The sequence below is a fragment of the Ascaphus truei genome, chromosome 1 (genome assembly GCF_040206685.1).
Source record: "Ascaphus truei isolate aAscTru1 chromosome 1, aAscTru1.hap1, whole genome shotgun sequence".
Taxonomy (NCBI): Eukaryota; Metazoa; Chordata; class Amphibia; order Anura; family Ascaphidae; genus Ascaphus; species Ascaphus truei.
In genome coordinates, this window is record NC_134483.1 from 196,782,123 (window position 1) to 196,807,536 (window position 25,414).

Here is a 25,414-nt window from a genome sequence, read left to right on the forward strand (position 1 = left end):
CGTGCACACGCACTGTCACGCGCACCGTGCACTGTCACGCGCACAGTCACACAGTAACACGCACAGTCACACGCACAGTCACACGCACAGTCACACAGTCACACGCACAGTCACACGCACAGTCACACAGTCACACACGAGGAATTCACGCTTAGTGCAAATACAAGGGATGTGTACGCATGTTCTAAGTCAAATTTATTTGCGTTTTGTCAATGAAATTGTATTTTGATTTTTAATTAAAACATCACCAATACAAATACAATTTCTGTGACAAAAGTCAAAGAAGTTTCACTTACTATGCGCGTGCACAGCACACACAGCTTTTTTTTTGCACACGGTAATACGGACCTACATAAATCATAATAAGAATATTAAAGTAATAAATGTGTGGCTGAAAATATTCACTTTCTTCAACTTCAACCCAACATGTTTTGAGAAATAGCAGAGCACTAAACTGTGGTGCCTATATAGAGATCAATAAGATGTTTGAACAGTAGAGGGCACCAAAGCAATTGTGTCTATTAGCATAGACCAGTGTTTTTTTAAACTTTTTATGGTTTAGGAACACTATCATTATAGTGTGAAATTCTGAGGAACCCCAACCCTCTGCAATAGTGTGTCTGAGATCAGATGCATTGTAAGGAACCTCAACTCTCTCTAATAGCGCGTCTGAGATCAGATGCATTGTAATGAACCCCAACCCTCTCTAATAGCGCGTCTGAGATCAGATGCATTGTAATGAACCCCAACCCTCTCTAATAGCGCGTCTAAGATCAGATGCATTGTAATGAACCCCAACCCTCTCTAATAGCGCGTCTAAGATCAGATGCATTGTAAGGAGCCCCAACCCTCTCTAATAGCGTGTCTGAGATAAGATGCATTATAAATTCTTTTGTATTTGGTACAATTTTCAAATGACCTGAACATGGCAGGGAACCCTTTAAGGATGCCCGGGGAACCCATGTTGAAAAACACTGGCATAGACACTAAATTTACCCGGAGAATAAAAGGCACATTTTACCTACTGTAATAAACCACACGCTTTAATCACATTAATAATGCCAATTTTGGGATGCACTCAACAAAAGATAAGAAACATTTTAAGTGCAAGGCAATAGATTGTAGTGCCTAACATCAGCAACATATTGCTGCACCGGGGTTAACTGATCAGCATCATTCTTAAAAATGATAATACATATAATGCATTTCTGATGCACTGATATATATTTATATATCTTTAATTGTATAGAGCCATCCATGTACATAGTGCTTTATAATACATGCGACAGAATAATATGAGACATAATGGGGAGCCCATGCAGTATTTGATGCTGTGAAAGAGTAAGCCTAATGAGAAAGCACGCCTGTTTCCTTCTCCTTTGTGTGTGTTCTAGGTTTGAAGCAGGGGGTCTCCAGACCGGAACTGTGTTAATTTCAGCTCTGGGGGCCCCCTGCTTCTCTAAAAACTCACCTCCGTAGTGGGTGCCGGTAGCCGCTCTGGCTGGGCTGCGTGGGGCTACTGAAATGCTGGCTTTAAAGCTCCCGCATCACGCGGCCAATAGAAGGCTGTGATGTCCTCCCTTGTGGCTTCCTACTGGCCGCATGACAAGGACAGTTAAACCTGCGGAGCTGTTACCGGCATCACCTACGGGAGGTAAATGTCTCGGGGAGCAGGGGGTCCCCGGAGCTGAAATGAACGCGGTTCAGCTCCGGAGACCCCCTGCTTCCCATCTATTAAAAAACACTCACATGCTGTGCTGCTTTAATGCAGCAATACGACATGTAGATGTGAAAGGGCCCAGGCTTTTAACACATCTCCTATTTATAACGGATGTTTTGCAACTTAACATATTTCTTCGGTAGCAAAGCAAATGTAAAGCCAAAAGCCTAGTGGCGAAATACACACAAGAAATGACACCAAGTATGTCATGCACACTGCACTTCTTATTAAAGGAAATGTGTCAAACATCGTTGGCAGTAGTAGAATTTACTAAGAAAGCAGTGGTACTGTGCTCGAGAAAAAAAACCATCTCTATGAACAAGGAAGCACTGATCTTTCTATATACCCTGTTGAAAAGGATACCGCTATATGTTTTTGTACGAGCAGAAATTGAGGGACACTTTTATTCTTGAAGAAGACAGTTTAGATTATAAAAAAAAGATTCTCGACGATGCTGCACAAATTGAGTCACTGTACATAGGACTAAACGTTTTTTTTTAAAAATACAATCTGTCGTACAGTCATTCATTTGAGAAGGGTCTGGTATCAGGACTACACTGAGCAGTGATTGTACATTGAATAGGGCAATACAATGGCTAATGTTTGCATTTAAATAGGTGATGTGCACAACCGACCCTTGTCCCACCGCAGTGGTTTGCAATCCCTACCCGTAATCCGGTTTTCAATTTCCCCCTGCATCTGGAGGGAGTCCACGTAAATGGTCCGGTTTCCAATGAATCTTGCACAAGCTATTCCCCTGTAGGGCTGACAAAACCCATCTTCCTGGTAGTCATCCCTGTAGAAAAAAAAAACACAAATGCACTTTATAAGTAAGTCTGCAGATGTCTGGTTGTCAGAGTTTATGTCTCCCCCCCCCACCCCCAAATATGTATGTATGCAAAGGTCTGAAATGTGTTAACTCCCTGGGTGCTGCATATAATGCAGCAATATGAACAACGTCACTGCTGAAGCATTGGTGGTAATGTAACTCCTTCGGTGCTACAGAGGCATGCAATGTATGCAAGTCCCCTGCAGCACGGGAGTTGTTAAGGATTGCAGTGACTTTGCAGTCACGAGGAGATCTGAATGTCTCAAAGATCGGCAGTGAAGAGGTTAGGAAATGCTCGACAGGCGACTGCTGCAGAATGTATGGCCCAGAGGAGAGACATCTGATCGCTTCAAAAGCTGTGTGATGGGATTTAAGGCAGGTGTTGTTAAAGTACTTAAGGCCTGTGCTGTAACACCGAGCTAGTGATTCCTGCGGCCAAGACCAACCAGGGAGACATTAGCGCAGCGCTTCAACTTTTGCAGCGAGGTTTAGTGAAATGGATTTCGTGTTGGAAAAGAAAACAACCATTGTACCCTAAAAAAAAATATATGTTTTTAAGGCGCTCTGATTACATCCTGCAGAATTATGCGAGCCATTTCGCCAAGGCAAAATATAAATATAAATTTGATACACTTCACTTTCGTTTAATGCTTGTGTGTAGGATGCAGACAATGAAACCCCGACAGTGCTAATGGGACCTGCCATTTAGCCACTTATTTGCAATGCGTTGCAAGCTCCTCCGGCACTGAAGGGTTAAAACTGTCAGCTATGTGACTGTGCGTTGCTAACAAACAAAGCAGCCAAGTGCTGGCCAAATAAACAAAAAGCGGTTAGCTTAAGAGTGTCTTTGTAGAATCCCTCTTTAGTTTAATGAAGCTGTGTCATGAGGGAGGCAGCACTGCCCTTTGAGTCACATACTGTAGTAGAGATTTGGGACGAATGGGCATTATAGAGGCACAAGTTCCATCTACTACTGTTATCTCTGTAACTTAGGATGGCTACAGTCGTTTTGTAAGCAGGTATCTGCCAGTCTCACCTACACATCAAGAAGGACTCGCCCGTGACATGTTGGGACTCCAAAGAAGCGCACACATACAGCTGCAGCATGTAAGGAAGCGTGAGCGTGTGTGTTGATACACAATATCTGCTTCTTTCTCAACAAGCCTTTGAAAAGATTACAATACAGCAGCTTCCAATGTGCCAGGGTCGTGACTGCTTCATTTATAGCACAGCTGCAAAGTAGTAGCACACAATGTACATCCTGAGGCCATGCGAGTGCTCATTGAGTTGAGGAATGTTAGATGGCCATGGGGCAGTCAAGCTGTTCTAATCACAGGCTGTTAACATGGCCCAAATTCCACTTCCCTGTTAGTTGCTCTTTTGTCAAATTGATTGTTAATTAGCTATGGCCGCATTAACTGTGCTGCACAGAGTTTCTCTCCCCAAAAATTGACCTCAGTCATTTAGATAACAAGACAAGAAGCTATGGGCTTCATCCGTATAGAGGAATTCATATGCAAGTTTACATTTTTATTTATAAAATGTTTTACCAGGAAGTAATACATTGCGAGTTGTATTGAATTGAAAGAGCAACTTTCGCCTATTATGAGATAAAATGCATTGGGTTTTTTTTTTCTTCTTTGATTTGTTTTTTTGTCAAATGAACTCAGAAATATTGATTTTTCTTTTTATATAGTGTAGTGAAAACGAAATGAAATCTGATATGGAAGATATAAATGTTTGCACAGTAAACTGGGATGTCAAGGAGACCGAAGTCATTGGTAAGACTTAATAAATGCAAGTTCCCTCCATGTTCTGTGTGTCAGAAAGAGCTGCAACACAAGTGGTGGAACTAGCATGATTCTATCTATGTTAAGAAGTAACCCCAAAGTAGTATAGAAGCCGTCAGAAAATATAACGATGCTAAGACCACGAGGAATCGTCCCATGTATTACTGACGCGTGCACAGCAGGGCATTCCCTAGTATGTACGTGTAATTGTATTTCCATAGTGCCACAGTTTGCACAGCGCTTTACAAAATCACAATGCAAGTTAAATAATGTAGAACCAATGGGGACAAGCGCGACAGGTAAAATGACATGAGGCAGCGGGAGGTCCTGGCCTGAAGAGCTTACAATCTATATATCATGACAAACAGCCACTTCTCTTTGTAAAATTTAGAGCAAAGTTAGCAAGCCCACTTAACACCTAACGCCAAAACACACACAACACAAACTAGACAATATATAGGGTTTTTATTAGAGGCAACTAAGAGACTTAGGCCGCGCCTATAGTGCCCGCGACGCGTGCTAGTTGTATTTCGCTTTGCGGCGGCGTCGCAGGCAACCCGGGCATTAATTGGTTCAGGGGCTGTCACATGAGGCGACAGCCTCTGAAAGATCAAATATTCCCGGCTTCCGAAAATCGAGTCGCCACGACACGCTTACTATAAGCGCACACAGCGGCAACAATGCATTTGTTTTTGGGCGACGCCGCATCGCCGGCACTATAAGCGCAGTCTTACATAAAACTGAAGAAATACATACTGTAGTAATTCCAAAGCTGCAGTGATCAAGTTATAAATACATTTTTGGAAAATCTAAATGGTGGCCATTTTTACATGCTAAAAGTGTGTGTGTGTGTGTGTGTGTGTGTGTATGTCTATATCTATAAGTCTCAAATAATGTTTGTGTGTGTATGTCTTCCCCCTGTGTGATTGGCCCTGTGTTCCCTCTGTGTCATTGGCCACGGATGCACACACCCCCACCCCCCTCACCCCACCCCTCACATTGCATCTCTTGCCCTCACTTGGATTAGGAATCTCACTTAGCAAGACCATCCACAACACTACCACCCGCCTCACCTCTCCCCCACCACCAAACCCCCTCCTCCCGGTCACAACACTACCACCCGCCTCACCTCTCCCCCACCACCAAACCCCCTCCTCCCGGTCACAACACTACCACCCGCCTCACCTCTCCCCCACCACCAAACCCCCTCCTCCCGGTCACAACACTACCACCCGCCGCTTGGCCTCACCTCTCCCCCACCACCAACCCCCCTCCCCCTGGTCACACCACTCTGTGTCCCTGTCTCCCACTGAGTCCCCATGCCCCCGGGTATGACCTCCACCTGCCCCCCCCCCTGGGTAGCGCACACCCATGCCCCCCGGGTGTCACATCCCCCCCCCACAGCCCCCTGTGTCGGTCCACCCCGGACCCTGCCCCCCACCCCTTTCCCCGGTGCCCCCCTGTCACATGCGCGTTGCACGTGTGCTCCAGCGGCCTGTGCACGCTGCGGCTCCAGCCTGCGGCTGCTCCCGATCATCGCGCACTTCAGCCTCCTCCCGAAGCCGGCTCGCACCCGTTCCGGGTTGCCGTGCGCTTGGCGGCCTCTGCTGCATGCTCCGCCCCCACACCCGGGACCGACCGGTCAGAGCGCCCGGACAGGAGAGAGGCGCCATCTGCACCGGTGGGAGCGAGGAGATTGGACGGAGGTGGCTGGTGTCCGCCGGTGGGGGAACGGGCGGGTCCTCACTGCATTTGTTGTGGGTGCCCGAGGATATTTGTGTGTGTGTGTATGTGTATGTATGTGTGTGTGTGTGTGTGTGTGTGTGTGACACTGGGTATGTGTTTGTGTGTGACACTGGTGTGTGTGTGTGTGTGTGTGTGTGACACTGGCTGGGTGTGTGTGTGTGACACTGTGTGTGTGTCTCACTGGGTTTGTGTGTGTGGCACTGTGTGCTGCGCGTGGGGGGGGGGAGGACCGGAGGAGCGCAGGGGGGGGGGGGGCGGGAGGACCGGACCTGCGCAGAGGGGGGGGGGGGGGGGGGAAGGACCACAGCTGCGCATGGGTGATGGGAGACGGAGAGACGAGGGGAACCGGGGGGAGGGGGGTGGCGAGGAAGGAGCGCGAGGTTTTGGTCCCGGGCAGCACCGGGTCTCTCAGCTAGTATATATATATATATAATCTTTATTTATATAGCGCCCACAGTTTACTTAGCGCTTTACAAAAGAGACAATACAGTACAGGAAATTATAATACAATAATTGCAACAAGTAAAATCAGACAATAGGAAAGGAAATCCCTGCCCGGAAAGCATACACTCTATGGCTACGGCCCCAGTGCCTGCGCTGCACACGCGCCTGCGAGACTGGCGGTGCGTGCAGCCGATTCCCCCGGTCTGCAGTGAGCTGCAGGGGGAAAGACAGGGGGAGGGGAGTGTGTGGCCGTGACGTCACCCCGCAGGTCGCCCACATTGGCTGAACCGCCGGGGGGCGTGGCCTAGCGCTCCGTCGCGAGTCCTGCTCCCAATTTTCTTGAGAGTGGGAGTTTTTCTCTGCGCAGCGCGGCGGCCGCCTGTCGCAGCATGCCCGACCCCATCGTGGGGCGGCTCTTGTCCCTGCAGCGTCCGCCACAGCGGGCGCTGCAGTAGCCAGCGGGGCCGCAGCCTAAGTGGTATGTTGGGAGACTTCCAGTGACAGCAGGTGAGAGAATAAGTGCAGTAGATGGCAGTGCTTGAGCACAATGGTTGGAAGGAGTGACTGTGGATGTGGGACAGTAGCCATGAGTCTGGGCTATTGAAATGCTTCACTTAAGAGGGTAGTTTTAAGGTTTGACTTAAAGGTGGGGAGAGAAGGTGCTTGTCGTATACAGGGAGTTCCGCGGGTAAAGGGCTGTGAGAGAAAAAGGTTTAAGGTTAGAGAGCAGTAGAGGTGAAAGGGGTGGAAAGGAGACAGTTATGTGTAGAGTGCAGGAGACGAGCAGAGGCCTAACGAGAGATCACGGCTCATATGTAGTCAGGAGCAGATGAGTGGAGGTGAATTTTGCAGATGATCCGAAATTTGATGGGAAGCCAGGAGAGGAATTTAAGGAGGAGATGAGCAGAGAAGGTGAAATTATTCTGGCAGCAGAATTTTGGATAGATTGGAAAGGTGGAAACTTGACATGTTTTCTGTCAATATTTCTCTGAAACGAAAAACTGTTCTAAAGGGATTAAACAAATAAAAGAAATAGACCAGAAAAGGTAGACTGTTACTTTAAAAACCTAACCGGGAGAGGTTGCAAAAATGTGAGTTCATATGCAGGAGTGCGTCAGGATGGCATTTCATGCACTATACTTCATTTTAAAGGTGCAACATTTATTGGATTTGGCATTAAATGAATGATCCACGCATTTTACCGCCTTAGCCCCACGGTGCTTTTCTATTCCTCAGCGCCAGAGAGGTCTGTTTATGTTTTGCATTTCATACTGGACATTAGACACCCAGTGGACTTTTTAGGCTGCTTTTTGGACAATATCACAGGACTTCACCATTGGACTTCATTCACTGTTGTTGTATTATGTTGTATACAATTAGACTGTAAGCTCCTCGGGGCAGGGAGCTCCTCTTCCTTAATGTTACTTTTATGTCTGAAGCACTTATTCCCATGATCTGTTATTTATATTATCTGTTATTTATTTGATTACCACGTGTATTACTACTGTGAAGCGCTATGTACATTAATGGCGCTATATAAATAAAGACATACAATACAATACAATACAATGTATTATTTATTCATTGATTATTCTTAGTTTAATTTTTGGTGGTAGTAGCGCTTTTTGTACACTAATATCCTTATTGATTAAGTGAATGTACCCACACCTAAAAGGCAATGTTTGCTAAGAGGCGCTATAGCACTTTCCACCCGCTGTATGGCGCCATATGACAGAGCACCACTTAAAACCTTCTCTGCTCCAGCTGTTTAGATAATGAAACAACTGTTTAGTAGAGATGGGCGAATCCGCCCAAATCCGTTTCCCCGGATTTTCGCTGATGTTACACCCCCCCCCCCCCCCCCCCCAAATCCGTTTCGCAGTGCAAAATGCCAAACAGATTTGGGTGATTTCAATCCGAGCAGATTCATCAAAAATCACGATTTGATACAACCCACGGACGGATTTGTAGAATCCAATCTGCGGATTCAGCAATCCATTGGCGGATTCTTAAGAAACGATTGGATACTACAAATCCGTCGACGGGTTGCGGAATCCGCTGAGTTTATTGCTGATAATAATAAAAAATCAGCAAAATGTGAATCGCCTTTTTGACATTGATCCGCTGAGCTCCATAGACAAAAGGAACCGGGCGATCCGCTGCGGATCCAAATTCGCCCCCCCAACAAAAATTGCTTAGCTCTACTGTTTACTAGCTTTAGAACATATGGAAGGAAAAAAATAACCTCAAAAGGGAACTCACAAGAGCAGAGTAATAAATAAGAGAGAATGTAAAAAACACATTGCTTTCATCGCTGTCTAGCCAAGAGCTGGTTCTTTATCAGAGCAGTGGTTCCGAAGCTGCAGTGGCTCGGGCTGGGGAGCACCTCTCAGGAAATGCATGCCACTGGCCGTCGGTGCTTCACGGAAACCAACGTGAGGATTTCACGTGGCGTTGGATTAGAAAATTCAAAGTAACCGCAATGTGTAAAAAGACAGCATTTATGTTCTCGCTTATACGGTCTTGTAGCCGTTATTGTTTGCAGGGGAAAAAATCTGTTGTGTTAAAACCATTTTGCTGTGGAATGCAAGGGGTCAGAGTCACAATGTTGTCTTGCAGGATTGCTTGCTTTTGCAAAGCTGGTAATTGGGCGCAGTTGTTTAACCCCCTCAGTGCCAGAGAGGCCAGCCATGCATTCCAGGCTTCGTTACTATGAGGTTTGGCGAAAATCCTTTCCGGGTTTTCACATTCCGCTTCTGGATTTTGCTCTTGCTCGTCCTCTGTGGCTGGATCGTCCATTTTTGCTCCTGTCAACTTCCTTTAAAAGGACAGCCCTGTTAGCAGGAAGTTGCCGAGCAAAGTTCCAGTTTCCTGCGGTGTACATGCAACGCGCTTATGCTTTTTGTCTCTCACGTTACCAGACCCGGCTCACGTACCTCGACTAACTGATTTTAGCCCGCCCCGACCTCTGCATCCACACCGACTACGCAACTCAGCCGCCAGCCCTGACCTTCAGCGTACGACTCACTACTCTATCAGGACTCTGTCCCTCGGCTCAGGTGGGTACTTTCACCTTCCTACCTCAGCTCTGCGGGTCTGTTTCCTGCTTGAGACGAGCATCGTTACAGTTACTTAGGGCAGGGTTACGCAAATTGGGGGGGGGGGGGCACGGCACGGCAGTTGCACAGGCCCCCTGCTCTTCCCCAAGGCATTTAAATGAAATGCCGGGGGATCGCGTGAGGCCTCTGGAACTTCACATATCTTGTCTCCGCAGACGCGTCACCGTGGCAGTGCGGCGTAATGACGCAGCAATGTCACGTGACCCCGCTGCGTCCTTTCACGCCGGAGACATGGTAAGGAAGGGAGGGGGCGGGGGGAGCAGGGAGAAGTGCAGACAGGGGGCTGCGGGGGGGTAAAGTTTGCGCACCCCTGACTTAGGGGGTCAAATCTTTGGTCACTAAATATAAAACCAGTACATCTTGCCCGACTTTCCTGGCTAGGGATTAAGGTGAAAGTGAGAAGGAGATTTTGAAAAGCTATTACCCAGACAAATGAAATAATGACATAACATAAATCGGCTGAGTTGCGTCTGCTACTTACGTCCTCTGCACAATATAGCTGGAGGCAATAACTGAGCTGTATTAGAAAGGCGAACCATGCCCAGGGTATTGTAGCAGAAACAAGGCCTGGGCTGCAGTGTCTATCAATGGCAGCAGTTCCCAAACGGCAACAACATGAAATCCTGGTAGCACGTGCATTTTTTTCTATAACTGTTTTTAAAGCTGCAGACCAAGCAATATCCTACATGTGTTTTTTTTTTTTAATAAATCAGTTCTGTACTATGAGAAAATACTTGTAGCATAAAAGCAAAAAACAACCTCTGAATGACATTTTTATTGTATTATAATGTAACAGGCATTTTTGTTTCTATAGCAACCATTTACAAAGTCGCAATCCCTTCCTCTTCTGAAACGGGCTCGGGCACACCCCTTTTTTTGAGCCCTACCCTCTCTCTAGCAGTGCACCAATTGTATCTAGTGCTTGCCTGGTCACATGATCTTTCCCACAGAACTTTGCATCTTTGGTCCCCTTCTGCTGCACTGACAGCCATTTAGTGAACCCCCGAGTCGAATCTTCACCGATCGATCACAGAAGAATGGCTCAATCGGCAACTGTGTGGATTGTATTGATCCACATATTAAATGGAGAAAAAAATTAAAATTAAACAACCGGCAGCTTGAACTGCTGCTTTAATATTTCACAGCAAATGTGAAGAAATTATATGTTACCTTTCAAGTACTTGGGTAAAACATGCGCAGAAAAGCCAACGCATTTTGCGATGTCAGTTACTTCCTCAGATCAGTTGCAACATTCTGTGATCTACAAATCGTTCCCGCAAGGGGACTGATGAAATGACGCGCGCGTCTTGAAATGTGTCAGTGTATATGCACGGAAGGGAATCGGCTTCCCATGCAGAACATGTTTCAATAAATATTCACATTCCTTCCATCTTTTGCCTGTGGTCTCAAGACGTGGGAATAACTTTTGATATTTGTGATCGCAGAAGCTGTGTACTGTAGGGAGCATCCAGTACTTAACTCAATTTAGGACAACTACATCTACAAAGAGCTCTCACAATAAAAGAGATTAGGCCTGGGACCCGCTGCGCTCGTTGGCGCGGGCGGCAATGTAGCGAGTTCCCCACCAGCAGGGGAATCCTCGCGAGCCGGTCCCGGTCCCCCCTGGCGGCACAGCTGACTACACGCTGTGGCGCGTCAGCCGCTAGGAGACACAAGAGAATGGTGTTTCCTAGTTTCGACGCGTCACGTGGTGTGGCTGTGAGCCAATGGGGAGGGGAGGCTGCGGGAGGAGGAGAGGCTTCGGGGAGCGGGGAGGAGTGTGGAGTGAAAGCAGCGTGAGTGCCTGTCTCTGTCTCTGTGTGTGTGTGTGTGTGTGTGTGTGTGTGTGTGTATGAGTGCGTGAGTGCCTGTCTGTGTGTCTGTGTGTGTGTGTGTATGTATGTATGTATGAGTGCCTGCGTGTGTGTGTTTTTTTTTTACTTACCTGCAGCCCGTGGCAGCCCGTGGAGGGAGGGGGGGAAGAGTAGCGGGTCCCTCCGCTCAAGCCACGCCCCCCCCCCCCCCCGCCCTGTCAATCCTCCCACTCCCGCCCACCTCCCGCTCCGGCCCCCTACGTCATGGCCGCGCCCGCTCACGTCATGGCCGCACCCCCCCCCCCCGACCCGTTTGGCCACGCCCCCCCCGCTACTACTGAAGTTTCCTGTAGACCGCAGATCGCGGTACAGCGAGTTGCACGCGCCGCCGGCAAGCAAGCCAGCCGTGCGGACGCGTGCAACGGGACCTTAGCCTTACAGACCGTGACAAAGCCACCGTCTAAACACATTGAATATAAATCGTTTCTATGTACTATAAATTGAACCATTGAGACTATCACAACTAATTTAACATGTACACAGTGGAAGAAGGAAAGATGGTATCATTACATCTGTTGGGAAGCTCTGTCCTGAATCAACACACATTTTGCCTCGCATCTGTTTCTTCTGTGGCAGATCACTATTGTAGGTGATATGATTAAATAAGTATGCGACCAAGTTGACAATTGTCATTTGGATGAAGCCTTCTGCTTGAGACTCCCGATTGGCAATGAAGGGGTGAATAGACACAGAAGGCAGCAGACACATGGCAACTATTTTAATACATTCTACAGCTAGTATAAACCCGGGAGACCAACAACTGATTTGATGACCAGAAAACAAATGAGGTGAATAACTCAGTAAAAAAAAGGGCATGTTTTTTTTTTGCCTTCTAAAAGCAAGCAAGATTTTCAAGGCTTAAAATTCTGTAGGGGGGGGGGGAGGGAGGGGAAGTAATTTGTTTTTAATGCTTTTCCTCTGAACCTGCCAAAGCGCGCACAGTAGACCATTAAAAGTCCCCCGAAAACTAACAGACATTACTGAATGTTTCAACAAACAGAGTACTCTTATTAGCTCATTAAATTCATGTGTATCAAAAAAATAATAACAGATGAGTTCCATGTTAGCGAGCACTAAATGATCCCACGGGGTCTTTCGCCGTGTAACTACCTGATATATTTCAATAAGTAAAACAGAAGCAGTATATATATATAAATATATATATATATATATATATATATATATATATACACAAGAAATGACCTAGGCGCAAAAGGAGACAAGAAAAGACAGAGAAAACATAGGGTAGTATGTTCAGACTCAATAAACCGCCAGAAGGTATAATATGCACTTACAGTATAAATGATAAAGTCAAGCCTTGCATCCACTCTGGGATCTGGAACAATTATGCGATGGATCTGGAACAGCTGGGCGTCCACAGCAGTAATGATCTCCAGCACAGATTACCATGCAGGAAGAGAGGTAAAGTGCAAATAGTATAACACAATTTATTAAAATTCTTAATAAAAAATTTGATAGGTAAAACACTCACATTCTGTGAGATAACATAAAACTTTTGAGAATTCTGAGCTTCTCACACTCAATAGAAATAGGGTATTTAGCCCTTAGCAGATTTCTTCAGCAGTCCTTGGTATATGGGTTATTGACCACAAGTGAAATACTCCTGTTTTAAATGCAGCAAACACATTAGGTGTCTCTACTGCTCCACACAGTCTCTGAATGAGTTTATTACTCAGTTTTTCACAACCTAATAGGTCTATTCCGCCGCTCCTAATGTATATATAGTACTCACGGTACTTTCTTATAGGTGCAGTCCACAGTGGCACTCCGTGCGTTGTGTTATCTTCCCACGAAGAGTCCTCTCTCTTCCTGTGGTTACCCGCGGCTCCAGGGGACGTTCCGTACCACGTGATGGCGCGGTGACGTCACTCACTCTCGCGAGACTTCGTCCGGTCTACTGTGGGAGTAGGGCCTCGATCCTCTGCACTGCCGTTCTCCCTGCAGGCAAATAGTGGGACAGGCGGCCACCGGCACCTCTTTGCTGCTGTCTGCTTCTTCTAATGAGTCTGCTTAGTTCAATGTACACCACGCCCTACGCGTTTCTCCGTTAGGCTTCGTCAGGGGCAGAATCAGCCCCTGACGAAGCCTAACGGAGAAACGCGTAGGGCGTGGTGTACATTGAACTAAGCAGACTCATTAGAAGAAGCAGACAGCAGCAAAGAGGTGCCGGTGGCCGCCTGTCCCACTATTTGCCTGCAGGGAGAACGGCAGTGCAGAGGATCGAGGCCCTACTCCCACAGTAGACCGGACGAAGTCTCGCGAGAGTGAGTGACGTCACCGCGCCATCACGTGGTACGGAACGTCCCCTGGAGCCACGGGTAACCACAGGAAGAGAGAGGACTCTTCGTGGGAAGATAACACAACGCACGGAGTGCCACTGTGGACTGCACCTATAAGAAAGTACCGTGAGTACTATATATACATTAGGAGCGGCGGAATAGACCTATTAGGTTGTGAAAAACTGAGTAATAAACTCATTCAGAGACTGTGTGGAGCAGTAGAGACACCTAATGTGTTTGCTGCATTTAAAACAGGAGTATTTCACTTGTGGTCAATAACCCATATACCAAGGACTGCTGAAGAAATCTGCTAAGGGCTAAATACCCTATTTCTATTGAGTGTGAGAAGCTCAGAATTCTCAAAAGTTTTATGTTATCTCACAGAATGTGAGTGTTTTACCTATCAAATTTTTTATTAAGAATTTTAATAAATTGTGTTATACTATTTGCACTTTACCTCTCTTCCTGCATGGTAATCTGTGCTGGAGATCATTACTGCTGTGGACGCCCAGCTGTTCCAGATCCATCGCATAATTGTTCCAGATCCCAGAGTGGATGCAAGGCTTGACTTTATCATTTATACTGTAAGTGCATATTATACCTTCTGGCGGTTTATTGAGTCTGAACATACTACCCTATGTTTTCTCTGTCTTTTCTTGTCTCCTTTTGCGCCTAGGTCATTTCTTGTGCACATTTCGTTACCAGCCCGTGGAGCGGTAGACCTTTTGGCTGCATATAGAGTCAGGGATAGTTAGACTGTAAGGGTATATACCCTCCATGATATGTGGTAAATATTCCATTTTTTAATTTCAGTGTGGTTGCGCTTATTGTATTTCTGTTTTATATATATATATATATATATATATATATATGTATGTATCTAAAACTGTGCACTTTGCGACACAAACGTGGAGCAAACAGCTCCAGCTGCAGCGAGATATGAATGAATCTAGCAAATTCTGCTTCTTACAATTTGGCCCAGATCTCTTAGGAGCAGAGGTTAACGCCACCTAAATCTGCAGGATTTGAAGGGGGGGGGGGGGGGTTCAAAGAGAGAGGAAAACTACACCAGTTATAGGTTCACCTTTTGATACATCTCATTATAATATTGCTCTGACTGCTTATGGCAGCATAAGTCCCCTCGCATTGATTAAGAACAACCCCAAGAAATAGGAGCATATGGATCAAGTGAACCTGCCATGTTATGTATAACTTCTGATTAGCGATCAGCATCGGGATGGACACAACTAAGAATGAAAACATTACTTTGCTTTTGAAACCCTAAGTCCATACGGGAGATAACCAATGGTGGTGCTCACTTGCTGCTCCAGCATTGTGTTTATTGTGAATTCCCCCCTTGGTTTAACAAACTTATGTTGAACCTCACAATGGACTACAGACCATGACATTTCCCAAGGTGGACTAGTGAAAAAAACGTTCTCAGCAGTGTATTGAAAGTACTTTACAGAGCGAGTCAGGTTGCAGACGCATTGTTAATGTTCATACTCGTTAGCAGAAGATGGATTTACACCGTTGGAAAGAATTCGCTGCAAAATCTCATTGAACACATTTTACCACTATGTTTGTATGAAGCGTTATAAAACAATGTATTAATACTTTTTAACATGGCCAATGACTATTCACAGAAGTGTCATTAATAGCAGAATAGAATTTAAATAGATGCTAAATCATGGAAGTAATCAATGGTACTGGGAAACTTTCAAATCTCTGGCACAGAAAGTCCCACTCCAGAATCTGTGTAGTCGCTCTTTATTAAATCTCTGGGGTCTATTCTATAAGGCTTCATACAAAAAAAACCATAGGTGGGCCGTTTACGTTGCCAGTTTTTTGAGCGTTGCTATCACGATATTCACAAAGCCTCGATTACCTGTGATAGCAAAATTCCCAAAACAGACGAGTAGCCGGCGATGTGATGATCGCCTCTCTCGATTTGTTCCAGCTGCAGAGAGAGCCGCCTCGCCCTGCGCATATCTCACCAGCGATCGCAGGCTTTTAATACATTTTAATACTAGAATAGATGAGCAGGGGGTCTCCGAAGCAGAACCGCGTTGATTTCAGGTCCGGGGAACCCCTGCTTCCCGAGATACCGGCCCTGTTATAGGGTGCCAGTATCTCCTATGCATTTAAATGTCTCGCGTCATGTGACCGTGGGAATAAAATGCATATGACGGATTGCGGATGATGACATCATGGGTCGAGAGCTTGCAGATACGCCGGGATTCGGAGGGTGAAGAAAAGTTCTAAAGGTAAGTAAAATATATTGAAAGTATGTAAATGTCTTTTTTCAGGTTTTTTTATTGTATTTATTTTTATGTTTGTGATTGCCCATTGACTGCTAATGTTTTAGTATGTGCCCCAGGGTACAGATAAATACAATGACAGGCAATGTATTTTTTGGCAAATGCTGGTTTTCAATTGATTGTTATTTTTTTCTATTTCTGTTTATTGTTTGGATTAAATTGTTTGGAATTTGGTTGGCTTGTTTTTAGTACATTTTAGGATTGGTTATCATTTTAAATTAATTGTTTTGTTGGGTAGTGGTTTTATTTATTTAATTGATTTGTTGGCTAGTGGTTTTGTTTATTTAATTGGTTGGATAGCTGTTTATTTAATTTAATTGTTATGTTTTGGAATAACATAATTTTTATTATTTTGTTGTTTTGGTGATAGATCATTTTTATTCATGTGTACTATTAGGCTTTTTAATAATTTTATTGTTGGGGTGTTTAGGTGCTTGTGTATTTCTTTTATTATTGTGTATTTTTCGCCTTAATAATTTGTATTAGGTTGACCATTGAGTGCTATAGCGGCTTATCATGCTCATATTATATGTGTATGATATACCACTGTGCCAATCAATGGGTAGAGGGTGGGTATAGTGGGTCCGGGGTGGGTGATTAGGCCTCCTGGGTGGGTAGCGGGGGACAACCCCTTCATTACTATAGCGGTTATTAATGTGCTTAACGGGTTAGGGCCATTAGATTGTATTTTTTTTATGTACTCTTGCTGGCAACAGAGGACATGGACCTGCAGTATGCTGATGAGGATGCCCTTCATGATGGCAGGGGTAAGTAGAAAGTTGTATTTATGCTGGCTCGCTAATGTTTTATTTGGAATGGGCATATGAGCTATTATCCATATCGTGATAATAGTAATTTTGCCTATTACTGTACTGTATGTGTTTTGGGGGGGGGGGTTGTTGGGGGTAGAGGAGGTGGGTATTGTTGAGTTTTTGAATGTGTATTGAGGATGGGTGAAGTTGGTATTTGGCCCTTGGTGGGTGTTTATACCTACCGGGTGGTAGCGGGAGGGGTTAACCCCTTCATTACCTTAGTGGTATTAACCGCTAAGTAATAAAGGGGTTAACTCCACCCGCAAGACCTAAACACCCACCAAGGGCCAAATACCACCTTCACCCACCCCCGCTACCCACAATAAGCATGGCAGTTAGTTAACCCCTTCATTGCCTTAGCGGTCATTGCCTGTAAATGCATTTTTATTGCATGGGATTCAAGTCAGGGGTCTCCGGTGCTGATATTAATGCTGCAGTTCAGTCAATATCCTGCATGTGTGGGTTTTTTTAATAAATCAGTTCTGTAGTAAGAAAAAATACTTTTAGCATTTTCTGTTTTTTAAAAAACAACTTTGAAAGACAAATTTTCTTGTATTCTATTTTAACAACCATTTGCTAAGGCACTGCCCCTTCATGTCCTGTCACAAGCCCTGGCACACCCCTTTGTCAGCCCTGGCCTCCCTCTAGCACATGTCAGTGCAGGAGTGCTCATGAATATTCATGAGCTTCCACTGAGAGAAAGAAGCAGAAAAAAAAACAGATCCCTTCACTAATGATGTCACCAAATTTCAACCTATCAATACATGGAGAACGAATTGACCTGCAGCTATACAGCTCTTTAGGTAATTAGAGATTGCACACATGAAAATATTGAAGTAATAAAATAAATTTTTAAAAAAAAGACTGAACTGCAGCTTTAATGGGTATTAGCTCCGGAGACTCCCGGCATCAATCCGATGCAGGAAAAATGCATTTTTTTTCCTGTCCTCTCTCGCATGCAACTATACATAGCGGCATGAACATAACCACAGATTATTTCTGCTGAATAGTAAAAGGAAAAAAAAAAAAACTAATACACATTTATATTATTTATCCCCTGGGTTATCTGTGATGAAAAAGTCAAGTACATGAAAATAAAAGCTAGGAAAAGAGTCTTACAGGCATTTGTTTTTCTACCTCCATCTCGATCTGTATTACATTACCAATGAACACAATACGGTCTTTGTTGCACTCTCTCTTTTTCAGATTCAGTCCTACTCCCTTGTATGTCTCCACTTTATGCTGGGTAAGGTTAAATATCTACACTAATATATAGTATACCAGGAACGGGGGGCTTTCTCTTGCAGAACGATGCAGTGTTTGGAGAGAGTGAACATTTCCAATTTAAGCTAAACCTTAAGTAGTTTTCCATTTTGGGTATCAAGTATTTGTATTCCATTGTGTATTCTCTAAAACAGGGGAGCGCAAACTTTTTTCCCTGAGCCCCCCTGCCGGCAGTTCTCCTCTCTCCGCCCCCCTCCCCTCCCCCTTACCTCGGCTCCGGTGTCATGACGTCACGTTGCCATGGCAACATGACGTCACATGGCGACGCGTCTAAGAAGCCGCCGGAGCCAAGGTAAGTGCAGTTTACAAAGGCCTTCGCCGCTTCCCCGGCACTTAATTTAAATGTCTTCGGGAAGCGCGCTGGGCCTCTGTAAACTCCGCGACCCCCGCCGCAGTCAGTCTCGCGCCACCCTCCATTTTGCGCACCGCTGTTCTAAAACCTCTTACTTAGGCTCAGCACTGATCGCTGCTACTCTGGGGTGACTGCAGTACACACCTCGATACTTATTACTGCGTTATTCAGCTTATGCATCTCATCTTACATTTGAAAAGCAAACTCTTGCACTTCAGGGTAATAGAATTCCTGTGCTGCAGGTGTAGGGGCTTTGTGATAAATAACTAAACAACGACTAGAATTAAAGAGAAGCAAATGTAGCTTGCAAAATATTTAAGGTCACAAAATAAAAGAAATCATTTGAAAACAAGTTCCCTCGCAAGCTGTGATATTATTTATTGGGCAAATATATCAATTAAGCATAGAGTTTTAAATAAATGAGTTTTCATGGAAAAATGGTCAGTAGATGGTGTGGGATCAGATACAAGTCTTATATTGATGGATCACTTCAAATAAATTATGTTTACTTTGTAACTCTTAAACTATTATTAGACATTAAAAAAGTTATGCTAGTGACAAAAACTGTACAATAAATAAAAATACCACTTGTGGTGCATTTGCAACCTTGTTTTTCCCCATTATCGCTTAGCAAACAATGCTTCCACTGCAGCCAGGGGTTCTGGGTAATGACATGAAAATGAGCACGGTGTGTCACGCTTTACGTCTTATCCATTTTAACGTGCACCCATACAAGCTTATGCCTGCCAGAGCCGGTAGATTTCCAGGGGCCCAGCACCACCCTTCTCTTCCTCACTAAGCCCTCTCTCTTCCTCACTACCTCCCCCCTCTCCACTATCCCTCCTCCTTCCCTGGCCCCACACACAATTCCCCCCACAATAATTACCCCCCTCCCTCCCCCCCACACACACAATAAATTCTTACACTACCCCCACAGATACATGCCAAGGCCCCGCTGCACGCGCCCGCACGGCTGCGTTGCTTGCCGGCGGCGCATGCAATTCACTGCACCGCGACCTGCGGTAAAAAAATTTCGGCGCTGGGGCGTGGCCAAAACGGTTGGGGGGGCGCGGCCATGACGTGAGGGGGCGGGACCATCCTTCAGGCCTGGCTTCAGCCCTTCGCACACCCAGGCACTCGCGCACACACAGACACACACACACACAGGGGGGTGAATCGGAGCACAGGGGAATCGGAATGGGGGTCGGAGCAGGGAGGGGAAATCTGAGCAGGGGGGGAAATCTGAGCGGGGGGGAAATCTGAGCAGGGGGGGAATCTGAGCGGGGGGGAAATCTGAGCAGGGGGGGAATCTGAGCAGGGGGGGGAATCGGAGCACGGGGGAATCTGAGCAGGGGGGGAAATCTGAGCGGGGGGGAAATCTGAGCAGAGGGGGGAATCGGAGCACGGGGGAATCGGAAGGGGGAAATCTGAGCAGGGGGGGTGATGGAAGCAGTGGGGGTATCGGAGCAGAGAGGGAAATCGGATTGGCTGCCTTGCGTGTCACGTGATGCGGCACTCGCCGAAACCACAAGCTCCTTGTAGCTCCGGCTGGCTGACGCGTCACAGCACGCAGTCAGCCACGCCTGAAGGAGCCAGCGGGGACATCCAGACCGGAGGCAGGCAGCTGGTGGACCGCAGCCCTGCGCGCCGCCGGCCGCAGCGGGACCAAAGCCTAAGGCTAGGTCCCCGCTGCAGCCGGCGGCGCGCACCTCTCCCTTGCCCCTTACCTCCTCCCTAGCAGTCTCCCGTGACTCCTTGCTTCCTGGCTCACAGCATCCTATGACGTGTCAGCCAGCAGGGAATATAAGTGAATTGTGATCCCGTGCGGCGACGCATCACATGGTGCGCCAGGGAGCCAATGAAGAGGGGAGATCGCCGGCATGGGGGGGTGGATCCTTCCTTAAGGTTCTCAGCGGTTTGGGTGAAGGGTTTGCTGCTTTCAGAACAATATACATTGGCTGCACTACGTGTCAGTGAAGCTGCTTTCAGAAGAGTGATCTTTGTATGTTAATTACTCACTCCCCACTCGCTTGCTCCCTCCCTGGGCTTTGTGACTCAAGTCGCACATCAGCTGCTTGTGACTGGCTGGTTTCTTTTTTTCGGGTGAGTTTGTGGGCTCACCCTGTGTGAGGGCTCTGACCGGGTGCTGCGCTGTTTATACATAACCAAGCTCAGCCCTCAATGCTGGACACACACACACACGTAAGCGGATCAGAAAATGTGCGACATGGCTGCGCCCACCCGACCTGTTTTGGCCACGCCCCCTCACCTAAAAAAATCTCCCTACAGACCGCAGATCGCCGCCAGGATGCAAGGCGGCCATGCAGGCGCGTGCAGTGGGGCCTTAGCCTTACACAGCCCCCCCAGATACATACTTACACTGCCCAAAGGATACATACATAAACTACCTCCCCAAATACATACTTACACAGCCCCCCCAATACATACTTACACTGCCCCCAATACATTCTACCCACCAATACATACGTACACTACCCCCCAATACATACTTACTCTGCCCCCCAATACATACTTACACTACCCCCCAATACATACTTACACTGCCCCCCAATACATACTTACACAGCCCCCCCAGATACATACTTACACTGCCCAAAGGATACATACATAAACTACCTCCCCAAATACATACTTACACAGCCCACCGATACATACATAAACTACCTCCCCAAATACATACTTACACTGCCCCCGATACATACATACACTACCTCCCCAAATACATACTTACACAGCCCCCCGATACATACATACACTACCTCCCCAAATACATACTTACACAGCCCCCCATATACATACTTACACTGCCCCCGATACATACATACACTACCTCCCCAAATACATACTTACACAGGCCCCCATATACATACTTACACTGCCCCCGATACATACATAAACTACCTCCCCAAATACATACTTACACTGCCCCCCCATACATACATACACTACCTCCCCAAATACATACTTACACTGCCCCCCCATACATACATACACTACCTCCCCAAATACATACTTACACTACCCCCCATATATATACTTACACTGCCCCCCGATAAATACACTACCTCCCCAAATACACTTACACAGCCCTCCAAATACATACTTACACTGCCCCCCGATACATACTTACACTGCCCCCAATACATTCTCCCCACCAATACATACTTACACTACCCCCCAATACATACTTACACTGCCCAAAGGATACATACATAAACTACCTCCCCAAATACATACTTACACTGCCCCCCGATACATACATAAACTACCTCCCCAAATACATACTTACACTGCAACCCCATACATACATACACTACCTCCCCAAATACATACTTACACAGCCCCCATATACATACTTACACTGCCCCCCAATACATACATACACTACCTCCCAAATACATACTTACACAGCCCCCAGATACATACTTACACAGTCCCCATATACATACTTACACTGCCCCCGATACATACATACACTATCTCCCCAAATACATACTTACACAGCCCCCCATATACATACTTACACTGCCCCCGATACATACATAAACTACCTCCCCAAATACATACCTACACTGACCCCCGATACATACATAAACTACCTCCCCAAATACATACTTACACTGCCCCCGATACATACATACACTACCTCCCCAAATACATACTTACACAGCCCCCCGATACATACATACTCTACCTCCCCAAATACATACTTACACAGCCCCCCATATACATACTTACACTGCTCCCGATACATACACTACCTCCCCAAATACACTTACACAGCCCCCCATATACATACTTACACGGCCCCCCGATACATACATACACTACCTCCCCAAATACATACTTACACAGCCCCCCGATACATACATACACTACCTCCCCAAATACATACTTACACAGCCCCCCATATACATACTTACACTGCCCCCGATACATACATACACTACCTCCCCAAATACATACTTACACTGCCCCCCCATACATACATACACTACCTCCCCAAATACATTCTTACACAGCCCCCCCATACATACATACACTACCTCCCCAAATACATACTTACACTACCCCCCATATATATACTTACACTGCCCCCAAATACATACATACACTACCTCCCCAAATACATACTTACACAGCCCCCCATATACATACTTACACTGCCCCCGATACATACATAAACTACCTCCCCAAATACATACTTACACAGCTCCCCGATACATACATACACTACCTCCCCAAATACATACTTACACAGCCCCCCATATACATACTTACACTGCACCCCGATACATACACTACCTCCCCAAATACACTTACACAGCCCTCCAAATACATACTTACACTGCCCCCCGATACATACTTACACTGCCCAAAGGATACATACATAAACTACCTCCCCAAATACATACTTACACAGTCCCCCAATACATACTTACACTGCCCCCAATACATTCTCCCCACCAATACATACTTACACTACCCCCCAATACATACTTACACTGCCCAAAGGATACATACATAAACTACCTCCCCAAATACATACTTACACTGCCCCCCGATACATACATAAACTACCTCCCCAAATACATACTTACACTGCAACCCCATACATACATACACTACCTCCCCAAATACATACTTACACAGCCCCCATATACATACTTACACTGCCCCCCAATACATACATACACTACCTCCCAAATACATACTTACACAGCCCCCAGATACATACTTACACAGTCCCCATATACATACTTACACTGCTCCCGATACATACATACACTACCTCCCCAAATACATACTTACACAGCCCCCCATATACATACTTACACTGCCCCCGATACATACATAAACTACCTCCCCAAATACATACCTACACTGACCCCCGATACACACATAAACTACCTCCCCAAATACATACTTATACAGCCCCCCATATACATACTTACACTGCCCCCTGATACATACATACACTACCTCCCCAAATACATACTTACACAGCCCCCCATATACATACTTACACTGCCCCGATACATACATACACTACCTTCCCAAATACATACTTACACTGCCCCCAAATACATACTTACACTGCCCCCCCAGATACATACTTACATTACCCTCAAATACATACTAACACTAACCCCCCAAGTACATACTTACACTACCCCCAGATACATTCTTACACTACCCCCAGATACATACTTACATTACCCCCAGATACATACTTACACTAACCCCCAGATACATAATTACACTGCCCCCCAAATACATACTTACACTACCCCTCAATACATACACTATCTCCCAGATACATACTTACACTACCCCCTATACATACTTACATTGCCTCCTAATACATACTTACACTACCCCAGATACATACTTACACTGCCCCCCAGATACATACTTACACTGCCCCCCAGATACATACTTACACCAACCTCCATATACATACTTACACCAACCTCCATATACATACTTACACCAACCTCCATATACATACTTACACCAACCTCCATATACATACTTACACCAACCTCCATATACATGCTTACACCAACCTCCATATACATGCTTACACCAACCTCCTTATACATACTTGCACTAAACCCCAAATACTTTTTTACACTACCCCCGCCCCCCCAACCCCGCCCCACAATACATTCTTACACTTACCCTGGGGTTGGCCTCTCTCCCATGCTGCTGCTGACCTCTCACTCCCCTGCGCCGGGCCTCTCATGCCGGTGGCTGCGGGGGGCCCAGCCAGCCGGTGCTGGAAGTTGGGCCCAGACAGAGGTCAGGCCCAATTTGTGCGTCGGGCTGCCAGGCATCTGGCTGCTGCCGTGCCCCAGCTCTCCCACGCTGCGGCTGGCCTGCTTCTCACCCTCACTGTCCCGCGCCGGGCCTCTCTCTCATGCTGTGTGCATCAGGAGAAGAAGCTCAGCTTCTGGCACGCACCGGAGGCAACCAGAGGCCCGGCAGCCGGACGCACAAGTTGGGCCCAACTTCCAGCGCCAGCCGGCCGGCTCGACCCCCACAGCCACCAAGCCAGGGACACTTGTCTCGGCTCTCCCCCTCTCCACCTCCCCCCCCCACCCTGCCGGTGGCCCTGGCCATACTACACAGCTTTTCAGCACAGCCTGGGTTAAAAAGTGCATAGCCAGTAAACCTCGCAGACAGGTCTCATCAGTGCCAGGTTGGTTACTGGCTATGCAACGTGAAGCTGGGGGTCCATGTTAAAATGGATAAGATTTAAAGAGTGACTCGCTGTGAGTGCTCATTTTCATGTTATTGCCCAGAATCCCTGGCTGCAGGGGAAGCGCTGTTTGCTAAGCGATAATGTGGAAAGACAGGGTTGCAGACCTGCAAATGCACCCCAGGTGGTATTTTTATTTACTGTAAACTATTATTGAAACATAGTCTATGCCTATGTCTTTCCAATGCTTATAGATTCTCTTGGAAGCTCATGTGCACCCAAATCAGTAAATAATATTTGATGAATCAGATTGCCACTCATTTTTAATGCCTATACGCCTTGATGGTGTAGAAAATTACTCTTTCAAAATAAACTTTATTTAAAAAAAAGCACACACAAAAATGACACTTACTGGATGTTGGGGTTTGGGCTCTGTGTTGGTCCTGTACAAACAGAAGGGGAAAAAAAGAGGATTATTTTCTTTAAATACTGCAGCTCTACAGAAGTGCCCACTTGAGGGAGCCATCACTACTGCTAAAATGGAGGCAGCAGCCCAGCAAGGGAGACATCTGGTTGGGAAGGGGTACTATAAACGTG

At 46.2% G+C, this 25,414-nt stretch overlaps 1 protein-coding gene across 1 annotated transcript in view; it reads right to left on the reverse strand.

The window, feature by feature from the left end:
* The window catches only part of ROR2 (receptor tyrosine kinase like orphan receptor 2), a 77,912-nt gene that overhangs the window by 12,712 nt on the left and 39,786 nt on the right, over positions 1-25,414 (reverse strand). Inside the window, exons 3-4 of the mRNA XM_075600054.1 lie at positions 25,230-25,260; positions 2,389-2,516 (exon numbers count right to left, since the gene is read on the reverse strand). Of these exons, the coding sequence (XP_075456169.1) occupies positions 2,389-2,516; positions 25,230-25,260 (159 nt within the window). The remainder of the gene's footprint in view (positions 1-2,388; positions 2,517-25,229; positions 25,261-25,414) is intronic.